The 22,660-nt window shown below is 35.6% G+C and overlaps 4 protein-coding genes across 4 annotated transcripts; 2 read left to right on the plus strand and 2 right to left on the minus strand.

Annotated features, from left to right (window-relative positions):
* The first annotated feature begins 1,034 nt into the window (after nucleotides 1–1,034).
* LOC100796995 (hexokinase-1) lies at nucleotides 1,035–6,193 on the plus strand. Its single transcript, XM_003516687.4, has 9 exons — nucleotides 1,035–1,498; nucleotides 2,357–2,507; nucleotides 2,585–2,767; nucleotides 3,120–3,194; nucleotides 3,392–3,547; nucleotides 3,654–3,752; nucleotides 3,827–3,957; nucleotides 5,172–5,253; nucleotides 5,504–6,193. Exons 1-9 carry the CDS (start codon nucleotides 1,227–1,229, stop codon nucleotides 5,843–5,845), a joined length of 1,491 nt encoding a protein of 496 aa, XP_003516735.1. The 5' UTR covers nucleotides 1,035–1,226; the 3' UTR covers nucleotides 5,846–6,193.
* Nucleotides 6,194–7,298: 1,105 nt separating this feature from the next.
* Nucleotides 7,299–11,919, plus strand: LOC100783774 (hexokinase-1). The gene is made up of 9 exons (XM_003516735.5): nucleotides 7,299–7,933; nucleotides 8,253–8,403; nucleotides 8,484–8,666; nucleotides 9,000–9,074; nucleotides 9,266–9,421; nucleotides 9,542–9,640; nucleotides 9,715–9,845; nucleotides 10,889–10,970; nucleotides 11,223–11,919. Exons 1-9 carry the CDS (start codon nucleotides 7,668–7,670, stop codon nucleotides 11,568–11,570), a joined length of 1,491 nt encoding a protein of 496 aa, XP_003516783.1. The 5' UTR covers nucleotides 7,299–7,667; the 3' UTR covers nucleotides 11,571–11,919.
* A 1,121-nt stretch (nucleotides 11,920–13,040) lies between these two features.
* On the minus strand, nucleotides 13,041–16,826 carry LOC100785907 (receptor-like protein kinase 5). The gene is made up of 2 exons (XM_003516738.5): nucleotides 13,843–16,826; nucleotides 13,041–13,741 (listed from the first exon to the last, which is right to left on the minus strand). The coding sequence occupies exons 1-2, from the start codon at nucleotides 16,469–16,471 to the stop codon at nucleotides 13,329–13,331; spliced, it is 3,042 nt and encodes a 1,013-aa protein (XP_003516786.2). The 5' UTR covers nucleotides 16,472–16,826; the 3' UTR covers nucleotides 13,041–13,328.
* Nucleotides 16,827–17,930: 1,104 nt separating this feature from the next.
* Nucleotides 17,931–21,792, minus strand: LOC100798963 (receptor-like protein kinase HSL1). Its single transcript, XM_003517591.5, has 2 exons — nucleotides 19,008–21,792; nucleotides 17,931–18,695 (listed from the first exon to the last, which is right to left on the minus strand). The coding sequence occupies exons 1-2, from the start codon at nucleotides 21,628–21,630 to the stop codon at nucleotides 18,286–18,288; spliced, it is 3,033 nt and encodes a 1,010-aa protein (XP_003517639.1). The 5' UTR covers nucleotides 21,631–21,792; the 3' UTR covers nucleotides 17,931–18,285.
* Between the last annotated feature and the right edge of the window lie 868 nt (nucleotides 21,793–22,660).

Raw genomic sequence — 22,660 nt, forward strand, 5'->3', positions numbered from 1 at the left:
ACCAAATACAGAAGCTCCATGCACCACATGTTTTGGCCTACATACGGCAACTAACACCGAACAGATACTGTACTCATTATATCAATAAAAATTAAATTTAATTAACTACTATTCAGTGAGAAAGTATATCAAGTGGAAAAAAAATAATGTATTTATCGTTAATTTGAAATTGAGCTTAGTTTATCAATAATTTTAATTTAAATTGAAAGTTAATGTATTTATCATCCATTTCAATGCACGTTCTTTGAAGCAAGTTCTTGTAAATTATATATCTTTATCCACATCTTATATGGTCATATGCATATCCAAACATATTGTAAGAACAAGAAATTAATAGGCATTGATGGTGTAAGTTATATTGTAATCTAATAAAAATTAATTTTGAAATCATTTTTAAGATAATTATTATAAAAATTTATACTTAATAATTTGTAATTAAATAACAACATAAACATTAATCTATATATACCATTTATTCTAGAAAAATTAAATTGTTTACCCCCCAATTATTTGATAGTAGTTGATACTTTTTGACATCAATTCACCTTAGCCTTTTTAATCTGGAAACTTCAATCAAATTTAAGAATAATTCAACAGTAATGATAAAGACGTGTAGTTTATCTTCTACTGTCCATATTTTATTGAATAATAACATGTACAAAATTGTCACTAAAGATATATATAAGAAAAAAACGTTATACTGATACATTCATTTGTTAAAAAGTCTTACATGGGCTATGTTTATGGATTGTTATAATAATTACTTTTAAAATCACATTAATAATAAATTATAATTAAATAATAATATAAAAATATTTTACAGTATTAGTATATAATTATTAAACTTAAAAATAATTTACCTCTTATGTTAAATAAATAAAGAATTTAATGCATATTTATTAAACATAAAGTTTTTTCAAATAAATATTACTATTGGAGATAATTATTAGAACTTCGAGGTTACGGTGTTTTTCATTTTTCCACGCAATTATTCTTTATTATTTATTTATTTATCTATAGAGTAATAATTTTATTGTGTAGGCACTCCTTATTTTCTGGGTCCATTCATTGTAATAAGCCGCATGTTCTGACATCGACCATGGCGTACGAGTAAGAAAAAGATAGAATCTCGGTAGTTTCGAAAAAGCAAAAAAAATAAAAAAAGGTTGTCTCTTGTCTCCTCGATAGATAAAGATTATATTAGATTCGATTTCACCCGCGTATCAATGGGGAAGGTGGCGGTCGGAGCTGCGGTCGTTTGCGCGGCGGCGGCGTGTGCTGCGGTGGCGCTGGTGGTGCGCCACCGCATGAGGAGCTCCGGAAAGTGGGGTCGCGTGGTGGCTATTGTGAAAGAGTTTGAGGAGCAGTGTAGGACCCCAATTGGGAAGCTGAGACAGGTTGCTGACGCCATGGACGTTGAGATGCACGCGGGTCTTGCTTCTGAAGGTGGCAGCAAGCTCAAGATGTTGATCACTTATGTTGATAATCTCCCTTCTGGGTTCGTAAATCCATCACCTTTTTCTTAGAATCTGCCTTTTCTGCTTTAGTTTCACTCTTCCATAACCGGTTTTCATGTTTTTTATGTTATACATGATGATGTCTTGGTGAGTTTCTGTTTGGTTTTTCATTTTAAGGCCTTGTGAAGTAAGAAAGCAAGACCTTGTTTGGATAAGCACTTGTGGGAGATTAAGAAGGCGATAAAATGAATTAAATTTCTTTCACGGGTTAAAGTTATCTTATTGGGAAAGCTAAATTAGAGAGCTTTTTGTGGCCCTGTTCGGATAAATTTCTCCATAAACACTTATGGGAGAAGTTTATTTCATTTTTTCTTCGTATTTTCTTCTCTTGTAAGTGCTTATAGAGAACTTTATATAAACAGGAACTATAAATTAGCTTGTATATAAGATAATTTTAACTTATGGAAGAGGCTCAATTCACTTTATCTTTTTTTTTTCTTCTCCTATAAATGCTTATTCGGAAGTTTATCCAAACATAGCATAAATGAATGATGATTTAGCTGTTGGTCGTTATTTCTTACAGGGTGGCTATGTGTGACTCTTAAAATTTCTGTGCTTTCCAACAATTCTTTGTTGATCAGTTGTGGTGATAAAAGGATACAGTTGTTAATGTCCCACTAGATGATAACAGTTTAGTCGTACATAAGGCTTTGGATTTTTTTGTGGTGTGTTCTGGGTAATCTAAAAGCAAGATGGTGAAGGATGGAGTTTGATTGACTGAGTTTTTCTATGTTTTTTAATTGATGAAAAACAAGTGGATAAATATTGTCATGAGTTTGTAATTCTTGAATGCTTTTTCCTTTTTTGGCTCATTCTTTACTTTGTTCCGTTGTTTATAGGGATGAGAAAGGACTCTTTTATGCATTAGACCTTGGTGGCACAAACTTCCGAACCCTTCGCGTGCATTTAGGTGGGAAGGAGAAAGGTGTTGTCAAAATAGAGTCTGATGAAGTTTCCATTCCTCCTCATTTGATGACTGGTTCTTCACAAGTAAGTCTGTTTTGAGAAAATCTATCAGAGTAATGAGCCTAACTTGTCTATTAAATATATTAATTATGGGATTGCAGGAATTATTTGATTTTATAGCATCTAAACTAGCAAAATTCGTTAGTTCTGAGCCTGAAGAGTTACACCCTCCCCCTGGCAGACAAAGGGAATTGGGTTTTACCTTCTCATTTCCAGTGAGGCAAACATCAATTGCATCTGGGAATATAATAAAGTGGACTAAAGGTTTCAATATTGAGGATGCGGTAATTCTTGTTACCTTGATTTGTTATATTCAATTATATCTGCATTTCCTTGCCATTTTGTCCTTCTGTCATCTCATTTGTTTTGATCATGATTATCATGCATAATCCAGGTACATGCATGAGTATTCTGTCTCTTTCAGCACATACACTACTGTTTTTGCATTATACTTTTTGAGTCCATATATTACTATGCTAACCTTTTATAGTTCACAAGACACAAATGTATATCATATGAACTCTTTTCAAATAGAGAATCCCCCTTCTACTAGTTTTCTCTTTGTTTTTTCTCTCTTAAATTGAGCAGGGTATTCTGACAGTTTCTCTTATTGGGTTCTGTTTGAGTTGTTTGTAGGTTGGAGAAGATGTGGTGGGTGAACTGACCAAGTCCTTAGAAAAAATTGGTCTGGATATGCATGTTGCAGCTCTAGTCAGTTCCACTTTCCTTTCTTTATAAATTGTTTTCTTTTCCCCCTAAAGTCTGGCTTTGAGAATAATTTTCAGTTTGTATATGGCAGAAAATTTCAATTAATGAGTTTTGTAGTTTCAATTTTTTTTTCTTTTAACTTTCTTGGTTAGTTAAGGCCTTAAACTGGAGACAAAACCTAACTTGGTGATGTGATGTAGGTTAATGACACAGTTGGAACAGTGGCTAGAGCAAGATTCAGCAATCAGGATGTCATTGCTGGAGTGATTCTTGGTACTGGGACAAATGCAGCTTATGTAGAGTGTGCACATGCAATTCCAAAATGGCATGGTCTTCTACCAAAATCAGGAGAGATGGTAAACAGATTATATGACACTTATTTTCTTGTGTGATAGAACTGTGTTTATAATGATTCCATGAGGCAGCTAATGGGATGGTAATGATTATTTATTGATTCTATAGGTTATTAACATGGAGTGGGGTAATTTCCGTTCCTCGCATCTTCCTCTAACAGAATATGATCATGCTCTAGATGCAGAGAGCTTAAACCCTGGAGAACAGGTAATGATTATCTATCTATCATTGGTTTAAATGACTAATGTGCACTTATAATACTCTTCAATTCTTGTTTGCAGATTTTTGAGAAGATAATTTCTGGTATGTATTTGGGTGAAATTGTAAGGAGAGTTTTGTTGAAGTTGGCTGAAGAAGTTGACTTCTTTGGAGATACTGTTCCTCCAAAATTGAGAATTCCTTTCGTACTTAGGTATGACAATTTATGCAACCAAACATTTACTCATTGTCTCTGATTGTACTTGTTAATTTGCCATCTGGCCTTATTTTAGAAATTTCTTGTACTTTTTTACCTTGACAGCATGGCATCAATGATTCAGAAACTTTTGTCTGCATATTTATTGGTTGATTTATTAATTTGAGCAAGCTAAAATGTATGTTCTGTTCAGTCTTCTTCACACGTGCCATCTTATTATCATCTATTAATTTAAAAGACTGCGGAGTTCACTTTTGTACACTTCTATCTCAGATTTCGCCATTGACATTTGCTCATCATTCTTTTGTTTCATTTTGAAATTATTATTAGCCCAAGATTGCTGCAGTACCAAATTGGGTTAATATTGCCTATTTTGAGAACATGTTTAGTAGCTGGTAGGAAAAAGTGCATACTAGAGAAAGATTGAAAATGGAGATGGATGGATTTTATGGTTTTTAAATCTGAGTAAAAAATGAACAAAATGACAGGATTGAACAAAGTTTTTATCCCTCTAATTTATTTTTGGTGAAGGCTAAAGGAATACCATGCTATATACCGATCATATATTCTTGATGACTGTAATCTTTGAATAAATACTGGTGAATCATGAGAATGTATTTCCATGTTTGAATTGTTCTTTTACATTTTTGTTCAAAACTCCAATGAATTTTTTGGTGAAGAGTGAAATGCAAATGGTAGCCTCTCCTATTCTTTTCTTCATTTTTTTTTCTTACCAGGCATAACAGTTCTACTTCTGATAGCTCATTTTCTTTGCCTCCTAATTAGTCTTTTTGGAATTTGGATGGTTAAGCAATGCCAAAAAATTGATGGATTTAGCTCCTGTAAAATAAGGAGGTGCACTTTAGAGGGTAAAGTGCAATAATAACCATTAATTAAGAAATCAAGGGTGAAAATTTGAAATCAAATACATATATGATAATCTAAAACTAATTACAATTTCAACCCTTGATTTAGGGTACTAAGAGCCCTGAGCACACTGTACAAAATTTTAATATCAAGTTTCTAATATGCTTATCAAACTTGTAAGGGAGGGGGGTCATATTTATACTGTATCACCTGTTTTCCCCTAATTTGAGTTGTATGCATCTTCATGTGTATGCCACTATTTTCATTCATTTTTTACTATTTTTTTTATTTGTATGTATTGGAGGTTTCTGAGTTTTTCATGTCTTTTTTTATGTGATGTATAGGACACCTGACATGTCTGCAATACATCAAGATACATCTTCAGATCTGAAGGTGGTTGGAAACAAATTGAAGGATATATTAGAGGTATGGATGCTTTCTGACCATGTTGAATATAAATATGCTTGTTTGTTCGCACATTTAGATCATGTTAATTGTTTTTCTTGAATTAGATATAGAAATCAGGAAATTTTGGTAAATTTATTGTTTGTGGTCTTTCATTATTAACAAATTCATCCACATCTTGTTAAGGACACTTAACAAATATAGGTTGGTTGCTATTTCTACTCCCCTAAAGAAAGTGATTCGGTTTTCTCACTGTTCTCCTTTCTGTCAGATCAATAACACATCCCTGAAAATGAGGAAGATTGTTGTGGAACTCTGTGATATTGTTGCTAATCGGGGAGCCCGCCTTTCTGCTGCTGGTATTTTTGGCATCCTCAAGAAAATAGGAAGAGACACAGTAAAGGACGGGAAGAAATCAGTAGTAGCACTGGATGGAGGATTGTTTGAACACTATACTAAATTCAGAAGTTCCTTGGAGAGTACACTAAAGGAGTTGTTGGGAGATGAGGCAGCTGAGACAATTGGCATTGAGCAGTCTAATGATGGCTCTGGAATTGGAGCAGCCCTCCTGGCAGCTTCTCACTCCCAGTATTTGGAAGTGCAGGAGTCCTGAAGATGTGGTTTAATGTCAAGGTAAATCAGTGTAACACTAGTTTCATTTTTTTGTATACCTACTAGATCAACAGATTGAAGCAGAAAAGTCTTCGTTACTAGTCCTAGAGAGCTTTTAACCAGGAAGGTGGACCAAGTCCACAGTGGAGTTATTTGTAGGGCTGTGTTCTTCTTGCTGCAAATGCAACATTGCTGCTTCTCGGCTAATTACTGGTGCATTGTTTTGGTTACAGTGTTTGTCTCTCCCACATCAAAGAATAATAGGAGAGATGTAAACTTTTGAGTTGTCTCGTTTTCCCAATGTAACATGTTTTCAATGAGAATAAGTCAGGATTAATTTATTGACAAAGGTGAATGATTTCAATTCAAGGCTTTTGCGAGTTATCAATGAAGAGTTGAGTTTATTTATTATTTTATTTTTTTGGTTATAATATCTGAACTGGGAAAAGCTAGCTGATTATCTGAATAGTGGTGACCACTTCCAAAATTCCTTGTCTGTTTTTGTTTTAACAAAAATAACTCAAAGGACGATCATAGTTAGCATATTTTTTTAATGTGTATGAACCCTAATGTGGTAACTGTCTTTTGCATCCATTTGGTGGAGGGAAATGAAAGACAACATTACAAGCATATTTTACAACAATAATGTTGATGATAATACTTACCCAACTTATTAGGCTAAGACTAATAGCATGTTGGGTTTCCGGTCCAACTTGTTGTGCAAGACTAAATTCAATGGTCCACCACAAACTGAACGCAAAAAAAAGGGTGGGAATGCTTTTGCAAATTTCATTTTGCAACCATGCGTTTGCAACAGATATCCAAACATGTACTAAGCATTTGCAGGAGAGAAACAACAGAGATTTGTGGCAAGCATGTCTGTTGTCTTACAGAACTGCTTGGCAGACCATGTGACTCATTATTCAACTGATGCATCCACAAGTTTATACTTCATTCCTTGCCAAATATCCTATGATTTTTTGCAATATGGTACTGAGACAGTAAAGAGACAAAAGTGAATTTAATTTGTACTGGTCATGTAACAATGTATTGCCATGTTAATAAATTCTACTACATTTACTATCCTATTTTCATTTGTCAACGGCCGTTTCAGTTTCAACTTGAGGATTATTCTTATTCTGGCACATTTACTTCCATGTTTAGTGTCTTATCCTCAATGCCCTTGCTTTTTGAAAGACAACTGAAAAATGAAATTCTTAATCATAACTACGTTGGCCACCAACTATCTTAACCAATGGACATTGGAGGAAGTAAGCTGCTCTTCACAACCACCTCTGTTCCCAAAATTAGTTTCTATACTGTAAAAATACATTCCGAAAACTATGACAAAAAAACGAAGCTTTAAATTCAAGTGGGCACTTTTTGTTTGAAACACAATTATAGGATACAATGAATGAATCTCAAGAACAATGAATAACCCTTCTATAGCTTCAATAAACTTTGCCTGTTCCTTCTATTAAAATTTGTCACATTTCACTGTGCTTGTTTCTGAGTCAGGTAGAACATGGCACTGAATCCATCAATGCACCCTGAAAACTAAGGTAGTAGAATATAAAAAGCTAACTTCTCTTCAGCATTACCAAGGACAACGTTTTTTTACTATATTCACCGATGCATGCCCTTGGCAATCTGAAGCTTAAACAAACAAAACTTTTTATGGCCCACTCAAAATTTAAAAATTTCATCTTTCTTTCTTTGGTAATCAAAGGAGGGAAGTTGGTATACTCTTCTCTTCTTCACATTTCCAGCACAGTTGACCGCTGCCAAAAAGAGGTTGTCTTGACTCCGATTTAATATTAACAATGGGGAAGGTGGCGGTGGTTTGCACGGCTGCGGCGTGTGCTGCGGTGGCGGTGGCGCTGGTGGTGCGCCACCGCATGAGGAGCTCCGGAAAGTGGGGTCGCGCGGTGGCTATTGTGAAAGAGTTTGAGGAGCAGTGTGGGACCCCAATTGGGAAGCTGAGACAGGTTGCTGATGCCATGAACGTTGAGATGCATGAAGGTCTTGCTTCTGAAGGTGGCAGCAAGCTCAAGATGTTGATCACTTATGTTGATAATCTCCCTTCTGGGTTTGTTCAATCAATCACCCTTTTCTTAGAATTTGCTTTTTCTGTTTTAATTTCACCCTGCATAACTGGTTTTCATGTTTTTGTTATACTACATGATTGCTTAGTGAATTTCTGTTTGGTTTTTCATATTATCTCTGTGAAGTAAGGCCTTGTTTGAATAAACTTCTCTTTAAGCACTTCTAGGAAAAGAATGACTAAGTTTTTCCATGTTTTTTTAATTGGAAAAAGAAGTAGATAAACATTTTTGTCGTACGAATTTTAGTTCTTGAAGGTTTCTTCCTTTTCTGGCTCATTCTTTACTTTGTTCCTTTGTTTATAGGGATGAGAAAGGAGTATTTTATGCGTTAGACCTTGGTGGCACAAACTTTCGAACCCTTCGCGTGCATTTAGGTGGGAAGGAGAAAGGTGTTGTCAATCTAGAGTCTGAAAAAGTTTCCATTCCTCCTCATTTGATGACTGGTTCTTCACATGTAAGTCAGTTTTGAGAAAATCTATCAGAGTTATGAGCCTGCCTGATCGCTCTCTTAAATATATTATTATGAGATTGCAGGAATTATTTGATTTTGTGGCAGCTAAACTTGCAAAGTTCGTTAGTTCTGAGCCTGAAGAATTTCACCTTCCCCCTGGCAGACAAAGGGAACTGGGTTTTACCTTCTCCTTTCCAGTGAGGCAAACATCAATTGCATCTGGGAATCTAATAAAGTGGACTAAGAGTTTCAATATTGAGGATATGGTAATTCTTATTACCTTGATTTTGCTATATTCAAGTCTATTTTCCTTGCCATTCTTTCTTATTGTCATCTCATTTGTTTTGATCGTGATTATGGTGCATAATCCAGATACATGCATGAGTATTCTGTCCCTGTCAGCATATACAAGTAACACTACTGCTTTTGCATTATATTTTTCTGACTCAGGAATTTACTATGCTAACCTTTTGTAGTTCACAAATGTATCATATGAACTCTTTTCAAATGTAGAATCCCCCGTCTACCAATTTTCTCTTTCTCAGGTAAACTTTTATTGACAGTTACTCTTTTACTGATTCTGTTTGGGTGGTTTGTAGGTTGGAGAAGATGTGGTGGGTGAACTAACCAAGTCCTTCGATAAAATTGGTCTGGATATGCGTGTTGCAGCTCTAGTCAGTGCTACTTCTCTTCCTGTTTGTCTTGTTTTCTTTTTCCCCTTTAGTCTGGCTTTGAGAATAATTTTCAGTTTCTATATGGCGGAAAATTTAGATCAATGAGTTTTGTAGTTTCAATTTTTTTTCTTTTAAATTTCCTGGTTACTTAATGTCTTGAACCAGAGACAAAACTTGGTGATGTGATTTAGGTTAATGACACAGTCGGAACAGTAGCTAGAGCAAGATTCAGCAATCAGGATGTTGTTGCTGGAGTGATTGTTGGTACTGGAACAAATGCAGCTTATGTAGAGAGTGCACATGCAATTCCAAAATGGCATGGTCTTCGACCAAAATCAAGAGAGACGGTAAGCAGGTTATATGACACTTTTTTTATTGTGTGATAGAACTGTGTTTACCATGATTCCATGAAGAAGGTAATGATTAGCTGTGTGCCAAAGCTTGCTGATTATTTATTGATTCTATAGGTTATAAACATGGAGTGGGGTGATTTCCATTCCTCCCATCTTCCTCTAACAGAATATGATCAAGCCTTAGATGCAGAGAGCTTAAACCCTGGAGAACAGGTAATGGCTATCTATCAATTATTGGCTTAAATGACTAATGTGCATTTATAATACTCTTCAACTCTTGTTTGCAGATTTTTGAGAAGATAATTTCTGGTATGTATTTGGGTGACATTGTAAGGAGAGTTTTGTTGAAGATGGCTGAAGAAGCTGACTTCTTTGGAGATACTGTTCCTCCAAAATTGAGAATTCCTTTCATACTTAGGTATGATAATTTATCCAACCAAACATTCCCTAATTTTCTTGAATTATACTTATTAATTTGCTATTTGGCCTTATTTTATAAATTTATTGTATTTCTACCTTGACAGCAAGGCAATAATGATTCAGAAATTTTGTCTCCATATTAATTGGTTGAATTATTAATTTGAGCAAGCTAAAGTGCATGCTCTGTTCAGACTTCTTCTCATGTGCCATCTTAGTATCATCTATTTAATTTAAAAGACTGCTGAATCCACCTTTTTCCACTTCTATCTCATTTCTTACCATTGACATGAGCTCATAGTTTCTTTTCTTTCATTTTGAAACCTGTAATCAGCACAAGAATGCTGCAGTACCAAATTGGGATATTATTGCCTCTTTTGGGACATACTTGTTAGCTAGCTAGTAGGAAAAGTGGAAACTAGAGAAAGAGTGACAATGGAGATTTGTGGATTTTATGGTTTATAAATGCAGAGTAAAATGTGCAAAATGACAGGATTGAGCGGTTTCCATTCCTCTCATTTATTAGGTGAAGGATAAAGGAATACCATGCTATATACTGATCATATATTCTTCATGGCTATAATCTTTGAATAAATATGTGTGAATAATAATAATAATGTATTTCTATGTATGAATTATTTACTTTACATTGTTATTCAAAAGTCCAATGAATTTTTTTATGAAGAGTGGAATGCAAATAGTGGCCTCTCCTTTTCTTTTCTTCATTTTTTATCTTCCAAGCAAGCATAAAAACCATTTTCATTGCCTCCTAATTAGTCTTATTTTGGATGGTTGAGTGATGCCAAAAATTGATAGTGTACATAGGATGAGATTTGGGAATTATAACAACTCGGAAAATTTCTTATATGCTAATCAAACTGTGGGGGGTATATTTACACCATATCACCTGTGTTCCCCCCATTTGAGTTGTACACATCTTCATTTGCGTGGCACTATTCTCATTCTTATTTTTTGACCATTTATTTTATTTGTATTGGAGCTTTCTGAGTTTTTTTGTGTCGTTTTTTTTATGGGATGTAACAGGACATATCACATAGTTGTAATGCATCATGATACATCTTCGGATCTGAAGGTGGTTGGAAACAAATTGAAGGATATATTAGAGGTATGCAAGCTTTTCTGACCATATTGAATAAAAATATGCACGCTTATTCACACATTTATATCACGTTAATTGTTTTTCATTAATTGAATATAAACAGTAGGAAATTTTGGTGAATAAGTTGTTTGTGGTCTTTCATTATATAAACAAATTCATCCACATTTTGTTAAGGACACCTAACAAATATAGCTGGTTTGTATTTCTACTCCCCTAAAGGAAGTGATTAGGTTTCTTACTGTTTTCCTTTCTTTTCAGATCAATAGCACATCCCTGAAAATGCGGAAGATTGTTGTGCAACTCTGTGATATTGTTGCTACTCGAGGAGCCCGCCTTTCGGCTGCTGGTATTTTTGGCATCCTCAAGAAAATAGGAAGAGACACAATAAAGGCCGGGGAGAAACAGAAATCAGTTGTAGCACTGGATGGAGGATTGTTTGAAGGATACAAAAAATTCAGAAGTTCCTTGGAGAGCACACTAAAGGAGTTGTTAGGAGACGAGGCAGCTGAGATGATTGGCATTGAGCAGTCTAATGATGGCTCGGGAATTGGAGCAGCCCTTCTGGCAGCTTCTCACTCCCAGTATTTGGGAGTGCCAGAGTCCTGAAGATGTGGTTTAATGGCAAGTAAAATCAGTGTAACTCTAGTTTCATTTTTTTATACCTAAATAGATCAACAGATTGAAGCAATAAAGCCTTAGTTACTAGTCCTAAAGAGCTTTCAACATAAAGGTGGACCAAGTTCACTGTGTGGGTGGAGGGAGGTATTTGTAGGGCTTTGTGTTCTTGCTGCAAATGCAACCTTGCTGCTTCTTGGCAAATTACTGGAGCATTATTTTGGTTACAGTGTTTGTCTCTCCCTCGTTAAGGAATAATAGGAGAGATGTAAACTTTTGAGTTGTCACGTAATGTAACATGTTTTCAACAAGAATAAACCAGGATTAATTTATTGACAAACAAAAGTGAATGATTTCAATTCAAAGCTTTACTTGTTATATTTTGGTTATGTGCAGCGGTAAAGTTGTGCCTTGGTGACTTGTTGGTTATGGGTTCGAATCCGGAAACAGTCTCTTTGCATATGCAAGGGTAAGGCTGCGTACAATATCCCTACCCCATACCTTCGCATAGCGAAGAGCCTCTGGGTAATGGGGTACGAAGTTTTTTTATATCTGAACTCAGCAAAGCTGATTATTTGAAGAGTGGTCACCACTTCCCGAACACCCTTGTATTTCTTTTTATTTTTACAAAAACAACTCAAAAAATGGACGATAATAGTCAGCATATTTTACCCAGTAGATTGAATGGGTACCAACCCGAATGAGTCTTCTGCCTCTATTTGGTGTACGAAAATCAAAGACAATATTAAAAGCATATTTTCCAGCAAAAATGATGGTGATGATGATGATTACCTAAATTTTTAGGCTAAGACTAATAGCATATGCTAATGAGAAACAACATAGATTTGTGGATCCTTCCCAAGAGGGGGAACTGTGGTAAGCATGTCTTTTTTGTCTAATAGAATGGCATGGCAAACCATGTGACTCATTATCCAACTGATGCAACCACAAGTTTATACTTTATTCCCTGCCAAGTTTTGTCTGTAAGCGTTATTGCATATAACTTGAATATCCTATGATTTTTTCTAAAATGGTGCTGGAATAGTAAGAACAACAGTGAATTCACTTTTTATGTATTGTCGGTGTAAAAATGAATTTACAGTCATCTAATAATGTATTGCCTTGTTAATAAGTTTGAGAACTAAATTTTACTACATTTATGTTTTATTTTCATTTGTCAATGGCCGTTTCTGTTTTAACTTAAGTATTATTCTTATTCTGGTACATTTACTTCCATGTACCTCAATGACCTTGCTTTATGAAAGGTCTACTGAAAAATGGACTGCTTAACCTTAAGTCCATAACTACGTTGGTCATGATATGGGGAAAACTAATTAATCGAGTAGCAAGAAGTGTGTTTTTGTTTCTTCTTACTTAGACCCAATTGTCTTCACCGATGGATATTAGCAGAGTTTGTTCCTAATTTTACTTATTAACTTAGTTTATATTTGGGTGCCTATGGAAAGAAAACACAAAAACCATTTTATACTATCATAAAAACAAAACCAAGATAAAGAGGCAATTCTCCTCAATACAACTGAGCCTAGATGCCATTTGCACTTAGCAAAGCACTTCTAAACTGTGAGTCGATTTATGTTCTACTCTATCTAATTATACAGTAGCTAAACTGTGAGTTTTATTGTCTACTATTCTGACTTCAAGACTAGCCCTTTTGTTAAAAGTTTTTCACCTTTCTGTATTATTACCAGATAGGATACTCAAACTGTGATGCAAACTACCTAGCTATCATCAATCATCATCAGTATAATATTCCACCTGGTTTTCCCATTTTGAATTCTTAAGAAGTGGAATAGAATCATAGAAACCAGCATTCTTCTCTCCATTGGTAAGTAGATTGCTGCAGGTGAGCAATATTTTAAGAACTTCCTTCATGGAAGGTCTACTGGCTGGCAGGGTAGCAGTGCACATAACCCCAAGTCTGAAGATGTTGCAGATTTCTTCCATGTAACAAGCTTCCTTAATTTCTTCATCCAAAATGTCTTCTACATCAGTCCCTATCTGAATGTGGCGCCACGCCCATTCCGCGAGACATGAATATTCATCTCCACGATTGGCTTCTTTTCCAGTTGTCAGTTCCAATAGGACAACTCCAAAGCTATAGACATCTATCTTCTCATTGACTCTAGTCGTTTGAGCATATTCTGCAATTCATGCATGAAATAAACATTTAGACTAAACTTGTGACAAAGAAAAATGAAATAGAAAATTTAATTGAAGCAATACATTTGTTACTTGTTTTCACCTGGAGCAATATAGCCGAATGTGCCTGCCACCGCTGACATGGTAGCAAGTTCTTCTGGCTTCATCAACATCTTGGCCAGACCAAAATCAGCAACTTTTGCATTGAATTGAGAATCCAACAGAATGTTACTTGTTTTCACATCGCGATGAACAACCGGCGGTAAGCAGTCATGATGCATGTAGCACAAACCTTGTGCTGCTCCAATGGCTATATGCAATCTCTTTGGCCAATCAAGGACTGAACCTGACACAGCTGCTGGCTTACTTTTCTTTTGTAGCCACCTATCAAGGCTATGGTTTTCCAGATACTCATAGACAAGGAGCAGAGAATCCTCTTTGGAGATGCAGCATAGCAACTTTACAATGTTGTTATGACGAATATTGCTCAGTATTTCAACCTCTGCAAGAAATGAACTTACAAGCTTCTCCTCTAACATTCTGCTACTCCATATCTTTTTCACTGCAACATAATTTAAATCATCAACAGCGACACGATATACTGCACCATACCCACCACTGCCAATAATATTGTGTTCTGACATTGAAGACACAATATTTTTTTTTGTGAAACTCAGCCTCTGAAAGGAAGTGAGCTTCCATGACCTTTTCAATTCTTGCTTTCTTTTTCTGTAAACTCTGATCATCAAGAATGATGACAACAAAGCCAGTAAGGAGGCTGCTACCACCAGGCTTATGATTATAGCATGAGATGCAGATCTTCTTTCAATTCTTGCCCTTTGAGGCCTAGAATTACACAAGGTAAGGTTTAGTACTTTACTATCAGCACAGAGACCGGAATTGTTTAAAAAGCTTGTGGCATAAGCAAGGTTTTCTAGTTCACTTGGAATCCTCCCTGTCAAAAGATTGGACGACAGATTGAGATTTGTGAGTCTCTTAAGGGCTAGTTGAAGTGGAATTTGACCAGAGATTTTGTTTTCTGACAAATCCAAAATATTAAGGCCAGGTAACTGAGCAATTGCGTCTGGGATTACTCCAGAGAGTTGATTGTGGCACAAATCTAGAGTTATTAGGGACTTCCATGATATTATATCTGATGGAAGTGGCCCTGTGAGCTGGTTATGATCAAGCAGAAGAGTTGTTAGACGGGGAAGAGATGTTAGCTCCAGTGGAATACTACCATTGAAGAGGTTGTTACTGGCATTGAAGATCACAACATTCTTCAAGGAAGACACTCCGAGCGGAATTCTACCAGAAAACTGATTGTAACTTATGGACAGGACTGAAAGATTACAATGAAATCTTTCAGGAAGTTGACCAGTGAACTTGTTTTCATTTATCATAATTTTTGTCAAGTTCATAGATGTCCATAGACCACTGGGAATGTTGCCAGAAAGATTATTGTTTTCAACCCTCAGAATTTGCAGGCTACTGCAACTTCCTAAAGATTCTGGCAACTCCCCACTCAGGTTATTGTCATAAGCAGTTAAACCAACTAAACTTCCATGGTAGCACAAGTTCTCTGGCAACCTTCCTGTGAAACTATTAGATGCAACCTGAAATGTTTCAAGCTTTGAGAACAGACCGAAGTCTAAAGGAAGAGTACCTGATAAATTGTTGATAAAAACAACAAAATCGGTCAGAGCCCGCAGACGAGCAATGCTTTCTGGTACCTTCCCAGATAACTGATTGCTATACAAATTCAAGTATTTTAAGTTATTGAGCCTTCCCAAATCATCTGGTATTTTCCCACTAAGTTTATTCTCTGAAAGATCAAGGTCTGTCAAGTGGAATGCTTCAACCACTCCAGGTATCTCCCCAGAAAGGCTGTTCCGGTAAAGATACAGTATGCTCAGATTTTTCAGCATGAACAAATCATTGGGAATTTGTCCACTTAAATCATTTTTTGACAAATCCAATTCCTCCAATGCCACCATGTGTCCAATGGCTTCAGGGATTTCCCCTACCAAGCTGGATTCATACATATGAAAGACCTTCAATTTGTTCAACTGGGTCAAGCTTGATGGCAACTTTGTGGGAGGGAGCATGTGGTTTGAGAACACATACAAGGACTCAAGGTTGGACAAGTTGCCAATTTCGGCAGGGAAAGTACCATTGAGAAGACACTGATAAAGTTGAAGACTTCTTAGCTCCTTTAACCTCCCAATGCTGGCTGGAATGTCACCAGAGAAGTTGTTGCCACCAAGGCTAAGAAAACTCAGGCTAGCCAAGTGGTCAATATCATCAGGAATCTTACCGACAAAGTAGTTTTGTGAGAGGTCAAGGTACTCAAGCTTGGAGCAGTTGTAGAGATATTTTGGGAATTCACCAGGAATGAAATTCCACTGAAAATCAACATGTGTGAGGTTTGTGAGGTCACATAGGAAAGGTGGCAGTGTTTGAGTGATGTTGGTGTTGATCATAGTCAGTGAAGTGACTGAGCCATTGGTGCAGCTGATCTCTGGCCAAGTGCAATGTGAAGAGTTTGATGGGGTCCAGTGATTGAGGAACGGTGGATTTTGCAGGTGTTGCTTTATCCTCAATAGGACTGCATGTTCTTGATCATACAGCAAAGAGTACTGAGACTGAGAGTTTGCATAGGTGAGAAAGAGGAAGAAGGAGAGAAGAGAGAGGATTGGCATTTTGTCACATGATGAGGTAGTTTTTTTCATCTTGGTGGTGTATGAGTTGTTTCTAGTTCACTCATGGTGTTATGCAATAATGAAGAGATAATGTCTGAGAAATCTATTGCTTCTCTTATTGGCAACAAACACACTGAATATGACTGAAAAGTTGAACCATCATTGACTTAATCTTGCTTTCAAACTTGGCATGCCAACTTACCTATCCTGTCTAATGCCAATTTTTATATGGACCTGCTGAGACCACGGATTGTCCTCTAGTATTAGGATATATTGCAGGAAAAGTATCAATATGTGCCAAATAAATTAGTAAAGGTAATATTTAAGAGTAATGATAAGGTCGCATATTAGAATTATGGGTTTTTTTTATCAAATGATGTGGCATGATAAATAAATTTAGTCTTTTAAATATGCGATAAGAATTTTTTTTTTTAAATTACAGGTATCCTTCACAAAAGATAATTATATTTAAGTCATATAAGATTATTATTGTTAAGTTAGAATTTCAGATAAATTGATCTATATTTTTTTTTGTGATAAGAGATTTGATTCCGTAGTTTATGTAAATAAAAAAATTTCGTTGATGGTGTATTGAGGGTTAATCTTTGGTTTTGAGTTGAGAAATATTCTGAATTTACTAAAAAATATTAGTATAATTATGGGGCAACTAAAACATATTAAAGTATTTATTATGTGATAAAAAATTATATCCCTAGCCTTCACGTTATGGTTTCCAACCTGGAGATGTTTTCTTTACTCTGAATCTACGAGTTTGAAGGCTTTTTATTTGGAAAATCGCTACGCTTCTTGATTCTACCCTTTTTTTTTTCTATAATTAAAGGAATCTAGAGTAATCAAGGGGCAATTAATTCAATCGTTTAGAATAGTTTCCATTCAGAATCACCAACAAAACTTTGACCTCGATTCACGTGTGAATGTGAACGCTGACCAAGAAACAGCAAAGTTTTGCGACCACATATGCCCACGATGAATTGTCGCACTATATTGATAGTATTTTAGAACTTTATGACATCAACTTGCTATTTTTTTTATATTTTTTACCTTTTCATTAGTACTACAAATACGTGAGCACAGTATGCAAAACCTTCAAAAGGAAGCATCCAGCTTTTGACTATTTCCATTATGCTTTAATTTAGCATGTTATTTTTAAAATTTTATTGTCGATTGATTTAATATTATAAATTCAATATTTTTATTTTAATTACCATGGTTTTAAAATAGAATTTAGTTAGAATGCACAAATAGATATGACATCGATCCACAGATTTCATGTATAGTAATTTTATTTAGGAAGATTTTTAATTTATTGAGAGTGTAAAAATCTTTAAAATTTGGAAAATGCATGAAAATTAAATTCTTTAAAATATTCTATAAATGAAATTTGGGAGAATTATATATTTGAGTATCAAGTACTAATATTGAAATGATCTGATTTTGTTGACAAACTCTCAACAAAAAACTTCAAATATGACGCAAAATTTCCATTGGGAGATTGTGATCCCAAAAAGAAAGTATTAAGGACTATGCAGCTAAGAGTAGTTACAATTTACAAAGTACTTGAGAAATTCTGTTATGGATTTTGATTAATTGGAATCCTGATACCTAATCACCAAGCCTGAGGATTAATCTCACATACCAAAAAGAAGTACTTATATCTTGTGTCACTTTTCATGCATTCTATAGTACTGATATTCTAAATCTATAATCCTGTGGCTATATGTTTCACTGACTTCAATTCCAGAATTGGCAATAATCTCCATGGAAGCTAAGTTGGTTAGTCACACTAATCAGCAATATCCAACCTCAACACAATACCAATCTAGCTAGCTATCATTATCAATATCCAACTTATGCTCTCTTTTTGAATTTTTGAGAAGGGGAACATCATCATAGTGGCCAATAATGCTCTCTCCTTTGGAAAATGAATCTTCACAAGAAAGCAATATTTGTAGAACCTCTTTCATGGAAGGTCTACTAGAAGGAAGTGTTGCAGAGCACATGATCCCTAGTTTGAAAACCTTACACATTCCATCCAAGTAACTGGTTTCCATGACATCCTTGTCTAGCAGCTCTTCTATGTTGCTTCCTAACTGCTGGTGGCGCCACGCCCACTCTGCAAGAGATGAGTGCTCATCACCATAATTAGCTTCCTTACCAGTTGTCAGTTCTAATAGGATAACTCCAAAGCTGAACACATCAATCTTTTCGCTGACTCGAGTTGTTTTAGCATATTCTGCAATTCAAGGAAGTCAAAAGCCATTCATATTAGACTTACGAGGTATACCAAGGAAAAATGAGACATATAATTCAACTAAGAAATATATTCGTGGACAAAACTTAGATACAATACTAATTAAAGGTATGATTGTTGTTGGTTTCCAATCAAAATTAGCATTTTATCATCTCGGTAACTAAAATTAGCAATGATTACCGATAAAAACATTAATTTTGATTAGAGAATGGATTAAATAGTTCTTAAAAGTACTGTGTAAGTTTTGTCCTATATATATTTTGAAGGAAACAAAAATTTTGGAAAGTCATTCACCTGGAGCTATATAGCCAAATGAGCCGATCACAGATGACATGGTGGCAAGTTCCCCTGGCTTCATTAACATCCTAGCCAGACCAAAATCAGCAACTTTTGCATTGAATTGAGAATCCAAAAGAATGTTACTTGTTTTCACATCTCGATGAACAATAGGTGGTGAGCAATCATGATGCATGTAGCTCAAACCTTGTGCAGCTCCAATGGCTATATGCAATCTCTTTGGCCAATCAAGGACAACATGATGGACTGAACCTGACACAGCTGATGACTTATTCTTCCGGTGCAGCCACCTGTCAAGGCTACGGTTTTCCACATACTCATAGACAAGGAGCATAGAGTCCTCATTAGAGATACAGCACATCAATTTCACAATGTTTCTGTGGCGAATGTTGCTCAATATCTTAACTTCAGTGTGAAATGAGCTCTCAAGATTTTTATCTAACTTCTTGTTTTCCCAAATCTTCTTCACAGCAATATAGCCTAAACCATCAACTGCAACACGGTATACTGCACCATATCCGCCACTGCCAATAATATTATTTTCTGTCAGTGATGACACTATGTTTGATTCAGTGAAACTCAGCCTTTGGAAGGAAATGAGCTTCCATGATCTATCCAATACTTGCTTTCTTTTTCTGTAAAATCTGATGATCAAGAGTGATGTCAACAAAGCCAGCAAGCAGGCCACTGCCACAAGGCTTATAATCAAAGCAGGAGACCAAGATGAGTCCTTGCTTTGGCTTTGAGGGCTAGAATTGCACAATCTGAGGCTCAGTGCCGGGGTATCAGCACAGAGGCCAGAATTGTCCAAAAAGCTGGTGTCATAAGCAGGATTGTCAAATTCACTTGGAACCCTCCCTGTCAAATAATTGGAGGATAGATTGAGATTGGTGAGTCTGGGAAGTATAGAAGGAACATCACCAGACAATTGATTTTCTGACAGGTCAAGTATCGTAAGGACAGGTAACAGACCAATTGAATCTGGGATATGTCCAGAGAGTTGGTTTTGGCTCAAATTTAGAGTTACAAGGGACTGCCATGATATTATATCTGACGGAAGTGACCCTGTGAGCTGGTTCTGATCAAGCAATAAAATATTTAGCTTGGGAAGAGCTGTTAACTCTTTTGGAATACTCCCATTAAGGTAGTTCTCACTGGCTTTAAACACTACCACATTAGTCCATGAAGATACCCCAGTTGGAATTCTACCAGAAAATTGATTGTAATCTATCTCCAAGCGCGAAATACTTGAGGACAATCTCTCAGGAAGCTCACCGGTGAACTTATTATGACTCACCATGAAATTTGACAAGTTTAAAGTCCAAAGACCACTAGGAATGCTACCAGAAAACTCATTGCTATAGATTTTCAGTTCCATGAGGCTACTACAATTCCCAAGTGATTGTGGCAATTCCCCACTCAGATAATTTTCATACACAGATATATTAAGCAAGTGACCGTTATAGCATAAGTTCTCTGGTAGCTTTCCACTAAAACTATTATTTGCAACCAAAAATGTTTCAAGCTTTGAGTAGCGACCAAAATCAGGAGGAAGAATACCTGATAAATTGTTGAAAAACACTTTAAAATCTACCAGAGATGGAAGAAGTCCTATGCTTGCTGGTATCTCCCCTTCCAAGTTATTAATAGACAAAGCCAAACCAGTTAACTTTTGGAGCTTTCCAAAACCATCTGGTATTTTTCCTGAGATGAAATTCCGAGTGAGATCAATGATGGTCAAATTCAATGCTTCAACCACATCAGGTATTTCCCCTGAAAGATTGTTTCTAGAAAGAAACATTATGCTCAGATTCTCCAGCATGAACAAACCGCCAGGAATCGGTCCACTCAAATTGTTTTGCGATAGATCCAATCTCTCCAAAGCCACCATGTTTACAATGGTTTCAGGGATCTCCCCAACCAAGTTGGACTGAAACATAAAAAAAAACTTCAACTTGTTCAGCCGGGTCCAGTCATCGTGCAACCTCGAAGGAGGGAGCATGTTGTTAGAGGACAAGTCCAAGGTGTCAAGATTGGACAAGTTGCCAATCTCAGCAGGGAATGTTCCATTCAAAAGACTGTTTTGAAATTGAAGATTTCTGAGTTCCTTTAGCCTTCCAATGCTTGCAGGAATGTCACCAGAGAAATTGGTGTAACCAAGGCTGAGATACTGTAAATTAGAGAGTCTGTCAATGTCATGAGGGATGCTACCAACAAAGTTGTTCTGGGACAGGTCTAGGTACTCCAACTTGGAGCAATTGTAGAGAGTTGTTGGGAACTCCCCGGGAATGTAATTGTTGTAGAAATCAACAACTGTGAGGTTTTTGAGGTCACATATGAAAGAGGGTATGGTTTGAGTGATGCTGCTGTTGGACAAAGTCAATCCAGTGACTGAGCCATCGGAGGTGCATTTTATCTCTGGCCATGAGCAGTGAGAGGAGCTTGATGGAGTCCAGTGACTAAGGAATTCAGGGTTTTCAAGGTATTCCTTTATCTTCAGTAAAGTTGCACGTTCTTGATCATGCAACTGAGACTGAGAGTTTGCATGGTTAAAGAGGACGAATAAGATCACAAGAGAGTGAAATAGAAATTTAAGACATGATGAGGTGAATAGTTCCATCTGGGTGATTCAGTTTTTTTCCCTGGTTTGAAGTGTGTATGTGCTTGTGTGTAAGTTGAAAAGAAAAGAAGCTTATTTGTTAGAGAGGATGAAGATGATTTCATGTATTGCGGTTTGAAACTTTGAAGTTCAAAGTTTGGTTTTCCCGGCCTGAAAAGTTGAGAACTGTTGACTTCCTCGGAAAGGTTAATATTCTGTTCAATTTTGGCGGGTCAGTCAAAGCTAATATATTGATAGATGATAAAATATGTTTATGATTTGTAATAAATAATTGAATATTATACTTATTTTTAATTAAAATTTAATAAATAAAAAATTTATTTTTGGTCTTCGTATTATTTGTCCATTTAAGATAAATAAGTAAAATTTATAATTTTTTATGATAAATTTTTTATTTGTTATTATTTTTTCAAAAGGTCTAATAAAAAATAAATAAATAATTATTAAGAGATAAATATAAAATTTGTTAACTCGTTATAGATTAAAAAAAGTATGAATAACAAATAAATAAAAAAATTTATTTTATAAAAAGAAAAAAATATTAAAAAAATTCAAATATTTATTAAGAATCCTTGCATATATCTTAGCTTTGGTAGAAAAATAAAAGCGGAACAGAACTGCAAAAAGTATAAATACTACAAAGAAAAGAACTCAAAACTTCTATATTGGAACACTTCGGTCAATTGACGCAACAATAGAGGTTAAAGGATAGCAGTTGCTGACCACCTTGTATTGTAAGATGTTTCATCGTCAATTTTTACATGATGTCTATTTTTTTATATAGAAATAAAATAGCTGGGGCTATATTAAAATTTATGTGCATTTATTAAAATATAGACAGATAAGTTTTGGCATAATAATAATATAGTAATTATATAAAAATTCCATTCTAGAATTCCGCATTATCGATCACATTCATTCACACACACCTGCTAGCTGTAATCTGTTGCTTCTGCGTGATATTATATACTCTTGGTCTTGGGATAACTTCTCCCTGTAGGATTCTTCTGTAATGGGCTTCTCCACCTTT

This window comes from Glycine max, chromosome 1, assembly GCF_000004515.6.
Source record: "Glycine max cultivar Williams 82 chromosome 1, Glycine_max_v4.0, whole genome shotgun sequence".
Taxonomy (NCBI): domain Eukaryota; kingdom Viridiplantae; phylum Streptophyta; class Magnoliopsida; order Fabales; family Fabaceae; genus Glycine; species Glycine max.

Excerpts from the sequence above, each read along its gene's own strand:
- LOC100798963 (XM_003517591.5), bottom strand. The coding sequence starts at position 21,630 with ATGGAACTATTCACCTCATCATGTCTTAAATTTCTATTTCACTCTCTT. Across the intron at positions 18,696-19,007 it reads ATTTGGCTATATAGCTCCAG|AATATGCTAAAACAACTCGA; the intron begins GTGAATGACTTT and ends CTTGAATTGCAG.
- LOC100796995 (XM_003516687.4), top strand. The coding sequence starts at position 1,227 with ATGGGGAAGGTGGCGGTCGGAGCTGCGGTCGTTTGCGCGGCGGCGGCG. Across the intron at positions 3,548-3,653 it reads TACCAAAATCAGGAGAGATG|GTTATTAACATGGAGTGGGG; the intron begins GTAAACAGATTA and ends TTGATTCTATAG. Across the intron at positions 5,254-5,503 it reads AATTGAAGGATATATTAGAG|ATCAATAACACATCCCTGAA; the intron begins GTATGGATGCTT and ends CCTTTCTGTCAG.
- LOC100783774 (XM_003516735.5), top strand. The coding sequence starts at position 7,668 with ATGGGGAAGGTGGCGGTGGTTTGCACGGCTGCGGCGTGTGCTGCGGTG. Across the intron at positions 7,934-8,252 it reads GTTGATAATCTCCCTTCTGG|GGATGAGAAAGGAGTATTTT; the intron begins GTTTGTTCAATC and ends CTTTGTTTATAG. Across the intron at positions 9,846-10,888 it reads AGAATTCCTTTCATACTTAG|GACATATCACATAGTTGTAA; the intron begins GTATGATAATTT and ends GGGATGTAACAG.
- LOC100785907 (XM_003516738.5), bottom strand. The coding sequence starts at position 16,471 with ATGAAAAAAACTACCTCATCATGTGACAAAATGCCAATCCTCTCTCTT. Across the intron at positions 13,742-13,842 it reads ATTCGGCTATATTGCTCCAG|AATATGCTCAAACGACTAGA; the intron begins GTGAAAACAAGT and ends CATGAATTGCAG.